Source organism: Cibotium barometz, chromosome 1 (assembly GCF_041138505.1).
Source record: "Cibotium barometz isolate CiBa-2024 chromosome 1, ASM4113850v1, whole genome shotgun sequence".
Lineage (NCBI taxonomy): Eukaryota > Viridiplantae > Streptophyta > Polypodiopsida > Cyatheales > Cibotiaceae > Cibotium > Cibotium barometz.
The window spans coordinates 17,448,926-17,461,349 of record NC_141046.1 but is presented as its reverse complement, the minus strand read 5'-3'; the positions used below and the strand labels follow the sequence as shown (position 1 = coordinate 17,461,349).

The window sequence follows — 12,424 nt, the reverse complement described above, 5'->3', positions numbered from 1 at the left end:
AAGCACATATATTTAGACTTGTTGATTTGAGCCATTTCAAACCTAAGGATTGCTTTCCTCAAATTTGAGAGATTCTTGCTATAAATATCTCATAAAGGTATTTATACAAACCTCAATGAAATTATGACTTACATGTTGTACAAGTTTATTTTGTTCGGTTTAATTTGATCTATCTTTCTTTTATGTTTTGAACTTTGTTATTTTTCATTCATAAGAGTGAGTTATTATTAAATAGTTAAATTCAAGTTTTTATTTTATTAATCAAGATTGTTAGAATTGTTGCTAGTCATTCATATTTATATTTGTATTTAAACTTTCAATGTATTGAAAAGCCATTTCTATCTATTGTTTATTTATAATCTCACATCCTCTTAGATAACTTTTCAACACTCAAGGTTAGTATCTATTATCTTGTATCCATAATCAATTTATCTTTCATTGTTATGATGTTAAGTTTCTCATGAATTATGTTCAAGAACTTTATATTGCTTATTCATAGAAACCATAACGATTCATATCTCTTGGAGTGTTAAATTATTTTAACAGATAATTTCAATCACACCATAACAATGGAGGTATGTGTTGACTTTATTTAACCAACCATTCACATCATTTAAATTTTCTTTTATTTTTATAATAAAGTAAGCATTCTCTTCCAGAATAGTTATACTCTATTTGTCAATTCTTAAATGGATACCTGAACGGTTTTGTCCCACCTATCCCAATCTTACCCAATCTTACTTTCAAACTAATGAAATATACAAGTGAATAGCGTGTGTGCGGCGGGAACAAGCCCTTGGCTAGAGGCTGTAAAAGAGAATCTATAAATGTGAGAGAACCTATGAAAAGGTGAGAAGAATCTATTGGGAGAGAATAAAGGGTAGCATGAGGAGATTTAGGAGGTGTGGAGATATTCTGGGAGAGGTGGAGAGAATCAAGCAAAAGAGGTGGAGTGAATCAAGCAAAAGAGGTGAGGTGGAGTGAATCAAGGAGAAATCAGTGGGATTGGATTCTTGGATGTAAACTCTATAAATTGAGGCATTGGCCTAATGAGAATTTGCTGGTTTTTGATTATCCATGCCAACATTAAGCTATCAGTTAATGGCTCACTAATCACGTCTTAATTATCATCTAATCTCTTTGTTAATGATGTTGATTCTAGCATTTGATCCACCATAGCTCATCACATTCCTGTAATTTTAACATGGTATCAGAGCCTAGCCTAGAATCCATCAAGTTTATGAGCCCATTATCTAACTAATTAGGATTAGTAGATTATTAGAAAAAAATCACTTTTTTAGCTATTTTCAAGTAGCCCACTATACCCCCAGACAGTGGAGGGGCTTGATCTCCCTCCAAGAGCAACATTAGCTCAAGCCATTTAGGCATACAAAACTAACTCACTTGTGCTCTAGCCATCAAATTAGCGCAACAAACCGCCTACCAAAGCTCTAGATTTTTGCTAATTTGTAGACACCGTTTTTCTAAGGAGAAATTGAAATATCTGCTTCGTCACATGAAATGGGTCTGATTCCTCTTGTCCCTAGGGGTTTTCAAGGGTGCTCTACAAGCTGGTGAAGACAGAATTTGATTTGATCAAGTCTACAGTGAGATCCAAGGTCTTCATCAAATCTACAGGTGACTTTGGTAAAACAAAGATTAAGCATTCAATGTTTGGTCAAATCTTGTGTTTCTTGGCTTAATCCTCTACTAGACTAATTGCTATTGATGGCCTTAAAAGCATTTGAGCTCATTTGAACTCTAAGGCCTCAGATCTAGGCTCCTTGCATACTCTGTTTTTTGCACACAAAATAGAGGATTAATTTGCTAATCATTGATTAATTAGTACTAATCACTATATTTTGGTACAATTGAGGGTTTAAATTAACCATTAGGTATCTAATACAGATCCCTATAACTTCAGATTACAATTCAGAGATGGTTTTGATACTCCAACCATTCCGTACAAATTGGTTACCCTTGATTTAATGTAATTTCTAGTAAAATTATGCTAATAAATTTATGGTAATTATCATTTTGCATTTACCCCTTAGTTAATGCATGTAAATCACACTCAAATTCAAGATTATTCACAGCCAGAGTTACATATTGGAATGTGCATAAGAATGAATGCTATACGCATTATGTATTGGGCACATTACATCAGTGTAAAAATGGGACTAGACACTGCCCTTATCCCCACCAGAATAAGGCAAGAGGTAAGACCTCCTACATAGATTTGGGTTTGCATTGCATAATTACACAAGATAAACATCAAAAGCCCAAAATAACTGTCAACAAAACATTTAAACGTGTTGCTCACATGGAGCAAGAACTGACAGACAAGCTCATGGCCCCAGCCACATGAAAGAAGAAGAACATCTCTTTCCAAGAGGAAGATCCACACCGAGAAGAAGAGCTAAAGGAATCCATTGAAGGAAGATATGGACGCATGAAGAGAAGCTGCCACGACAAGAAAGACTAAAGAAGAGGAAGACTTGGATGCGTGAAGAGAAGCTGCCCCACGACAAGAAGACTGAAGACAAGAGAAGATGAAACCCCACAACCCAATGTAACCTGCCAACAGAGTAAAACCACCTCTGAGCCACCGATGATGTAGGCCATGTGGTAGATGTATGTGTGAGCACTTTAGTCAAGATCACGGGCACTTGTAGTAGCCTTGGACACATAGAGAGAGAGTGTGTGTCAAGGACTATGAGTTTAGGGACTTGAGGCACTAGTCTCTCGCGGGGACTATCAAGTAAGAGGGAAACTTGGTATAGGGTCCAGGTGTGCTAAAGATTATTCACTTGAGGGGAGGTGTGCTAGGCACTAGTCACGGACTATCAAGTAAGAGGGAAACTTGGTATAGGGTCCAGGTGTGCTAGGAGTATTCACTTGAGGGGAGGTGTTGAAATATACAAGTGAATAGGGTGTGTGCGGGAACAAGCCTTTGGCTAGAGGCTGTAAAAGAGAATTTGTAAATGTGAGAGAACCTGTGAAAAGGTGAGAAGAATCTACTGGGAGAGAATAAAGGGTAGCATGAGGAGATTTAGGAGGTGTGGAGATAATCTGGGAGAGGTGGAGAGAATCAAGCAAAAGAGGTGGAGTGAATCAAGGAGAAATCAGTGGGATTGGATGCTTGGATGTAAACTCTATAAATTGAAGCTTTGGCCTAATGAGAATTTGCTGGTTTTTGATTATCCATGCCTACATTAAGCTATCAGTTAATTGCTCACTAATCACATCTTAATTATCATCTAATCTCTTTGTTAATGATGTTGATTCTAGCATTTGATCCACCATAGCTCATCACATTGCTGTAATTTTAACACAAACACGGGCCAGTTGATATGATGCAACTAAGGACAGTTGCTATCTCGGGCAGGAGGGATGTCATAGTTTGTCTATCTATCTTTCTGTGGTGGCTAATTGGGGACGCCTAGTTACCACTATGTTCGTAGCATGGCACTTGGGTGATTCTGAATATTCCATGTGTAGGACATATGAAATTAGGGATAGCTGGAACTAAGTATTGGATTTATTACTTATGTGTTGTCACATGGATATTTAGCATGTGTTGCTAACTTGTAGTGTGTTGAATGGACAACCTTGTGTAGGTTGGTGAGATTGATGGGCTTTGTGCTCGTAAGCTGGAATAGTTGGGACGTGATGGTGGTGATGTGGTGTGAGTAATTACCGAGAAGGGTTTTCTCGTCCACACACTAGATGACAATTGTTTTCTCAAGAAAGAGGCACTGAGGGACTATTGCTGCAGAGGCATGAGACTGGGTTATTACTAACTTCTTTTCTCTCCGTACATTAAGATTTTCAATTTCTCGTATTAAATGATTGGCTACAAAAGGACCTTTCTTTGATGTCTGATGTGTTTGATCACCCTCTGAGATCATGTTTTGGGGATTCCCCCCTGGCTTAGAGAAAACTAGACTTAAGTATGGGTTAGTACTCATGATTGCTATCGGTGTTAGTAGTTGTGAGCTGTTGACATTGTGTGATAGTGGACAACTAGCATAATTGGAGAGAGTGTGAGCATATGTTGTTTATTAGCCAGGGTGAATATGGCATGAATATAAGATAATGGATCGAGATGGTTGATATCAACAATATCAAGCTTTTGGTATGACGGGTATGCTTCTTACCAATTGTTATTATGTTTTTGAAGAAAAAAGAAATATATTTAACACCATGCATACTTTGTTGTTAATGGTTTTGGTAAGTACATTTTATTATAATTTATGATTTAATGTACCATGTGTATAACCTTACTAGTTTGTTGGACTTTTCTTTTGTCAAATTTTTGGACCATGTTTTGCAAGCTACGCAACTGAGTGACAGTTGATTTCTTAACCGGGAGGACTGTTATGTGAGTGAACTTTCTTGAGAATTTAATTATATTTATTCAATAAAAATTATAGTTAGATATGAGAGTATATTAATATCTCTAAACAATTAAAAAAATATAAAGAAATTAAATTTATGATAAAAATAGCATCTTTATGATAGAGATCTCAAAAGGTAGGTTGATTTTTGCATACGGTTGAATTTAGCAAAACAGTCCACGTTAAGTTGTAGACCAAGCCTATTCCCATAATTTTAAGTATCAACTCGACTATATTCTGGCAAAAAACCAAAGATATATAGTGGCTGCAAGTTGTAGGCCTATACTTGTATACATGGAGCCAGAGAGGCTGAGACAGGCAAATGTCTACAACAGGGAGTATTAGTTCTCTGATTTTTTTTCCTTATATGGTTTAATTATTTCATGAGAGAGAGAGAGAGAGAGAGAGAGAGAGAGAGAGAGAGAGATTAAATATGGTTTGTAAGAATTGCAGGTTCCTTGGATGAAACTCTCTTTTCTTTTTATCTTCTCTTTTCTCCTCTGATGAGAAGATGTATGATTGAATCAAATTACTTCAAACCTTAATAAATCATTGAAATACTCATGTGATACTGCGGGTCTTACATATGAGGGGCAGATTGGACCCAATGCTTTTGTCTTGTGTTCATAAATATTTTTCCATTTAAGCTTTTTGTTTAATTCTTATTCTAAGGTTGATGTACTAACTCGTATAGTTAACTTATTTAAAGTAATTTGTAAAGTTGAAATCTTGTACTTGGAGAAAAGGTCCTATAATAGTGAGGGTGATTAAACACATCAGATCAGTGCCTCTTTCTCGAGAAAATAATTGTCATCCAATGTGTGGCAGAGAAAACCCTTCTTGATAATTACTCACACCATATCACCATCATCACATCCCAGCCATTCCGGCTTACAAGCACAAAGCCTGTCAATCTCACCAACCTACACAAGGTTGTCCATTCAAACACACTACGAGTTTAGCAACACATGCTAAATGTCCACGACAGCACATAAGTAATAAATCCAATACTTAGTTCCAGCTATCCCTAATTTTATATGTCCTACACATGGAATATTCAGAATCACCCAAGTGCCATGCTACAAACATAGTGGTAATTAGGCGTCCCCAATTAACCACAGAAAGATGGACTGACAAACCGTGACATGAAGTGAACTCTCCTCCTTTTTTGTGTTGAAAAATTCATCATCTTTTTCCATGTTTCATTCTCTTGAATATGCCCAAAATTTATCCCAAAGAAAGTACACCCATATCTTCCTAATATAGTCATTAATTAGTGACATAAAGTAATAATAACCACCTAGTGCAGTGGTAAGAGTTTTTCCATAAAGATCACTATGTACAAGCTATAGAGGAGACTATGATTTATTGAAAAATTCATCATCTTTTTCCATGTTTCATTCTCTTAAATATGCCCAAAATTTATCCCAAAGAAAGTACACCCATATCTTCCTAATATAGTCTCATTAATTAGTGACATAAAGTAATAATAACCACCTAGTGTAGTGGTAAGAGTTTTTCCATAAAGATCACTTTGTACAAGCTATAGAGGAGACTATGATTTATTGTTAATGTCTTGTGGAAATGCATGTTGATGCTTACAAGCTCCACATACATTCTAAAATCTTTGAACTTATGCTAGTAGACTCACCACCAACCCAACCCTCTTTATATCCTCAAGACCACATAGCTCCCAAATAGCTCAGATGACCAAACCTTTCATGGCAAGCCTTACTCATCTTGACATTACATCCACAAACATTACTGATCATTAATTGTGTCAACTTGATGATATCCTTATGTCCATTTATATAACTACTAATATGGCATTAATTATCATATTTTTTTTGTAAGTAAGCCAACTTGATGACATCCTTATGTCCAATTATACAACTACTAATATGGCATCAATTATCATATTTCTTTTTAAGTAAGCAAGTCAACTTGATGGCATCCTTATGTCCATTTATATAGCTACCAATATGGCATCAATTATCATATTTCTTTGTAAGCTAAAGATAATAATGGAGATAGGAAAAATGGTGTTTGTGAATCCAAGACAATTATAGTTGTTGTAGATAGACCAATCATTAAAGATAGGAAGAGGATAGGACCTAACAATGACACTTACAAATTGCCATGACCAAATGCTCTTTTTACAAAATAGATTGAACGAAAAATAATGACAATTTATGGAGACTTAATATAGATAACACATTGCAATCAAAACTCATAGTCATCAAAAAGCTCATCTCCTACCTTGAGGTTACGTATAGATTCAATATAAATATATCCATATTTAATGTAAGGTTCCTCCCAAGCCATGTTGTATGTGTCTCTTTTAATATAGATTTCAATAAGGAAAGAGAGTGTACTTAGAGAAGAGTGAGACAATAAGGCTAGAAACATTAGGAAAGTGTTAGAATAAAAATATTAGCTCCAAAAATCCTAAAAGAAATAAGAAGACAAGAATAGTTCTATTAAGAGATAAGTATCTCCAAAAATAGAAATTCGAATTTAGGTGAAAAGAGATCATATTTAGAGTACTTTTACATATTTAGAGTCCATGCATACTACAAATGTGGAAAAGTAATGCGTTTCTAAATATGGCATGTTTGTGACTATATAGAGACGTTTTTGCCTATTCTACCTACGCCACTAGCTTGTAGAACAGATGGCTTCCGGTTTTTTGAGACTGGTTATATAACCATATGCTGAGTTTATCTAGAAAGCCATTGGCCATTGGCCATTGGCCTTTCTTAAACAAGAGATCCAATTGATGTGTAGTGATTTATCGTGGGATTTCTACTTTAAGTTAGATGGTAGGAATATCAAAAGCAGGAGTGAAGCTTCCAAAACCTGCTCTCTCAAAAGTGGACCTAAGTTACCCTTAGTCTAACATTGGAGACAAAATTCTTTGTCATCTTCCATTAATAGGTTTACCTTCTACATCTGGTCATAATGACATGATTTGGACTATAGTTGACCGCTTAAGAAGCAAGCTTACTTCTTACCTTATAAGGAAACATTGACTTCTCCCAGCAAGCCGGGATTATGTTTATCAAGCAAATCTTTGTACATCACGGGGATTAGCAAAAGTCATTATTCTGACAAAGACTAGCTTCTACAGTAACTTTTGGATCACTCTTTTCTCCAGCTTAGGTCCTAAGATAAAATATTATTTTTTTAATCTCTTTTTTTCTTAATTTACATATGAAATCTTCTTTCTGGTATTTTTGTGTATTTAAAAGACAAACAGTTCTTTCAAAAAATATCTTTTTAAAAAAAAGTCTATTTTTGAAATCACTTACCTCCTTAGATAATGTTTTTGTTTTTCTTCCTAGCCATAATTTCCTCGTATAGCAAACTTTGAACCAAATGACAATAAAAGAAAAAATCAAAATTGTAGCAAATAACAAAGTAATCAAGAAAATGCATACCTTACAGAATTAAACTCAAGAAAATGCATACCTTACAGAATTAAACTCAAGAAAAATGCTCCAAATTCAAAAAAACGGTCTTGTGGCTCTCTTAGCCGGTGACGGCGGCGCAGACCCTTGGAATGTGTGTCTAAAAAGGACTTCCTCTCATCTTTTAAGTCCCATTTTTTATAATAAATAATAATATTTAATATTTAAATTAATATTATTATTTTTGAATCCAACCATTAAAAGTAAGTTATTTGGATTTGAGATTACACTCCACTTTGTAGCTTAGACCATTGTTTTTTAGAGAAACTTAAAGGTTTGAAGTTCCTAGTCATGGCAGGGCAACAAAATTCTCTCTCAAGCTCGTTTTGCTCTTTTCAAGTACCTATATCCGTACTCACTCCTAAAAGTCTGAGCCAATCTATCAGTGATGATGATGTTACAAGCCAAATTGTACAAGCCTCTTCTCCCCTTCTTTTGGTCATTTCTGCCTCTCCAGGTGTCCGATTTAAGTGATTCAAAAGTCCTTTTGGAGGTTTTTGGCCACTCTGGACATAATGGTGATGTCCAAAGCACCAAATTCTACACCAAACTACCAGTAAGTGTAGACTGTTTAGGAGAGTAGCATCAAATTTTTGAAAAAGGTGCCATATGATGACGTAAGTGCCTTTTGCAAAGAGAAGAATAGAAAACTATCTTCACTTGAGAGCATACAAGAGTGCATACAATAATCATGATTTAGAGTTACAATTTGACCTTTATACTTGGCTCATAGTGCTCACACTTGGCCAACCAATGTTAAAAATGAGGTCCTAGTGCATCAAAGACTACCTACACTAGTGCAATCACCTTGTCCTAGCTAGTAAATCTAACCTTATTATCCCATGGGGTGCCTTTCATATATAAGTAGTGATTGCACATGAAAAATAATCCATTACAAGAGAAATATTAATTCTCTAGTGCTTAGGCCAATGTCAAAATATGTGGTGGCCGAGTCATAGAAGTCTTCGACAACACTTAACATGCCCTCCTTCTTCCTAATGCAGATTCCATCCTCAAAAGATGTCGTTGAAGAAGATTTGCGATCATAGGATGAAAGCAATAGGCTTGGGATTATTCCATGGCAACGTTTCGAATACACTTATTTAATTTTAAGCTTGTGAAGTTATTGCTTATCCTTTTGAAGCTAGAGAAGTCATTTCTTATCCTTTTGCACTTGATCTTGGTGAAAGACTTTGTAATACCTTGTTAGAATACACTTGTTTAATGTGAAGCTCATGAAATCATTGCTTATCCTTTTGCTCTTCATCTTGGTGAAGTACTTTGTAGCTACTTGTCGAGAATGAAGATTTCTGTATAGGTATCTGCCCACCGTGCCACCTGTCACATGCCCACTCACCAGGACAAGTTCGGAGTGCTGGTGTGGTGGTCCGATCTGGAGAAATGTAGACTAAAGGGGGGCGTGCCAAACTCTAATAAATGACAGGTATCACAAAAAGTAGCTCCTTCCAGGCAGAACCCTCCATCCCCGCTACTGTGTTGTCGAAACTGCCACTGCAACGATCCTCCAAGGCCTCAATCATGTTAAAAGTCTCTCCCCATGAACCAACGATCTGCCTGAATCCAAAAGTCAGCCCTGTAGCGCACCCCATTGGGAGCACAGATGTTGGAAGAGACCCACATGGTCCTCCACAAGAGAGAACAACCCACTGCATTCAACTAGGGACAATGGTCCCGGTATCAACCACCTGGGTGAGGAACTGGCTGCTGATGGAGATGCACACCCCTCCCTGGTTCCCTTACAGACCAAAAGCTTGGGACCAAAAAGTGCGACTACGACCCAAGAGAAGCTTCCCACAGTGTGCAGACCTACATGTGGTCAAGTGATGCTCCTGGATCACAAGGACATCCAGCTCCCCTCTATAAGTGCACACCATTGGGAGCACAGATGTTGAGGAGACCCACACGGTCCTCCACAAGAAGAGAGAGAGAGAGAGAGAGAGAGAACAACCCAGTGCGCTCAACTAGGCATGAAGGTGCCGGAATCAACCACCTGGGTGAGGAACTGGCTGCTGATGGAGATGCACACCCCTCCCTGGTTCCCTTACAGACCAAAAGTTAGGGACCAAAAAGTGCGACAGCAACCCAAGAGAAGCTTCCCGCAGTTTGCAGACCTACTTGCGGTCAAGTGATGCTCCTACAAGGACATCCAGCTCTCCTCTATAAGGGCTTGCAAAAGTTCCTCACTTCTAACTCCCTTGCACTGCGAACGAATACAAATGGAATCACCACACCACAGATGTTTACCAACGTGAATATATATAAATGCCCCCCTCTCGGCACAGCAAAGCTGAGGTGGAAGAAAATGAACATGTGGACCTCGCTGACTGCGGCCACCAAGGGCTCAAACTCCATCTAGCATGTCGACTAAGCCATCTCAATGGCCTCTGGGATCCTGAGATCTCCCACAGAGTGACAAAATTCGAAGGCCTAGCTCATGAGGGCACCCTCCAGTTGCAGTCCCACTTTGGCTCCGGAACCATGCTCACGAGGAAGGAGAAGGCCGCCACACCGCCATCCGAGAGAAGGGCAAGAGTGCTGGCCAAACGAGAAGAGCACAAGTGTATTATAATTTGCTTCTTTACTTCTGCGTGCTCTGAAAAGGACATGGGGATTACTGATTATACCAAAATTTATATGTAGGCATCCTTGGTTGAGGAAATACTTTGACGCCCAGAGAAAACTTAACTCCTATGAGGCCCAAAAAACTCATAAAAACCATGAAAAGATGAAAGTGCAATCATATAAGTCCACCCACAAACCATTGACATCTTAATACATAATGAAGACCTCCACATACTGTGAGGCAAAGAGCAGCTGCTGATCCTTAACGGTATCAGAACACTCATGTTCCTTTCTATTACATCAAACCAAACAGCAAGGGTCATCAGATGCCAATGATTCATAACAGCTGAGAAATAAACAAGTCCATGGCTATCGCAGCAAACTCTCCTTTGCAATTGATAGGGCATTCAGACAAGTTTATGGCTAGTGCTTCTAGCCAAAAAACAGTTATGAAAAACATCCATGGGCATGTGGCCTGGTGGTAAAGGGTTTCACCTGCCAAGGTGAAGACCTGGATTCAATACCTGCCAGCCTACACCCACTACACACACCATAACTAGATATTATAAATGGCCACACACACAAAAAAAAAAGTAGTGAGGAAACACTTGTAGAATAACCTTGTTCAAAGCCTTTGTTCCTAATGCTCTACAAGGATGCATAGTTTTCTTATAATCTCATCGAGCCAACTCTTTAATATTCCAGAATAGCAATCAATGAGTCCAAACATATGACAAGAATGTAAACCAAATTTGAGAGCATGAATATACCCATGCCACACACCAGCCCAGTGCTCTGTTACAAGAGACGAGCTCTTCAGACACCATTTGTAGACTTCCATAATCAAACCTACATGTTTCCTGCCCATTTTAAGGTATTTCTATCTGGTAGACTGCATAACTAACTTGACGACAAAACCCTCGAACAGTTTCCATACCCTATGTCATTACTGATTGCGAGACCCTTCCAATCCTCAACATTACAAAATAGTGCTTTCGATGGCAAACAGGTCATTGGTTGAGTGATTAAACAAGCCAGCTTAAGTTGATCCCAGGCTCGTAGCAGTTTCAAAAGCTGCAGATGTGATTGCTGCTACAAACTCAGGATAGCTTATTCGTCCATCACCATCCGTATCAGCTTCTTTGATCATTTCAGTAAGCTCCTTGACTGTAAGGGCATGTCCCAGGCGGGCCATGGAGTGGGCCAACTCTGCTGCAGTGATGTAACCATTCCCATCCCTGTCAAAAGCACGGAAGAGAGCCTGCAACTGCTCCTCGGTGTACGGCAGTGAATCCTTGCTCGACTCAGGCGCAAGCAGATCTACAAACTCTTGAAACTCAATCAAGCCATTGTTGTTGGTATCTGCTCTATGCAAGAGAGCTTCTAGTTGCTGCTGATTGGGCTTCAATCCCAAAGATCTGAGTAGTGAACCAAGCTCCAGCTCCGTGAGACTGCCGTCTCCATCTCTGTCGAACTTGCAGAAAATCTCCTTTAGTTCGGTTAGCTGCTCTTGATCAAGAGTGGAATTTGTCATGGTGTGGACGGATGCAAAATCCAGTGAACGCTTGCACAATGGAAACAACTCCTGATAAATCCTGCGGTCAGTCTAGAGGCGGAAGAAGGAAAAAACTTTTTCTTTAAGGCATGCATTCATATCATATGGCCAGTTTTGCATCAAGGAACTGGTCATTCTGTGCACCAAACGGTGGCATCAATCATTCATTTAATCTTTTGTTCATAGGCAAACCAGACTAATGTAAAGCCAAGAGCTTGAGGCATCAGCAATAAAGCCATAAATACATCAATAAGTTAATCCCGATGAGGAACTAAATATGCATTGCCTGCGTATAGCCGCTTTCTAGAGATTTTAAAGCAAAAGGGATTCAGAGATGAAGACCTAAACAAAAGAGATTAACAGTTAGATGCGTAAAACAAAAGAGATTGAAATCTAAACACTAAGAGCTTGATACC

At 38.2% G+C, this 12,424-nt stretch overlaps 1 protein-coding gene across 2 annotated transcripts in view; it reads right to left on the bottom strand.

Annotated features, from left to right (window-relative positions):
• Window positions 1–11,117: 11,117 nt before the first annotated feature.
• The window catches only part of LOC147641666 (putative calcium-binding protein CML11), a 1,820-nt gene continuing 513 nt past the window's right edge, over window positions 11,118–12,424 (bottom strand). The window contains exons 1-2 of one of the 2 annotated variants that reach the window (XM_086797995.1): window position 12,424; window positions 11,118–12,038 (exon numbers count right to left, since the gene is read on the bottom strand). The exon at window position 12,424 is cut by the window's right edge and continues 513 nt beyond it. In XM_086797995.1, coding sequence (XP_086654121.1) covers window positions 11,493–12,038; window position 12,424 — 547 coding nt within the window. In that variant the 3' untranslated portion in view covers window positions 11,118–11,492. The remainder of the gene's footprint in view (window positions 12,039–12,423) is intronic. The other variant, XM_086798004.1, reaches the window with a different exon arrangement.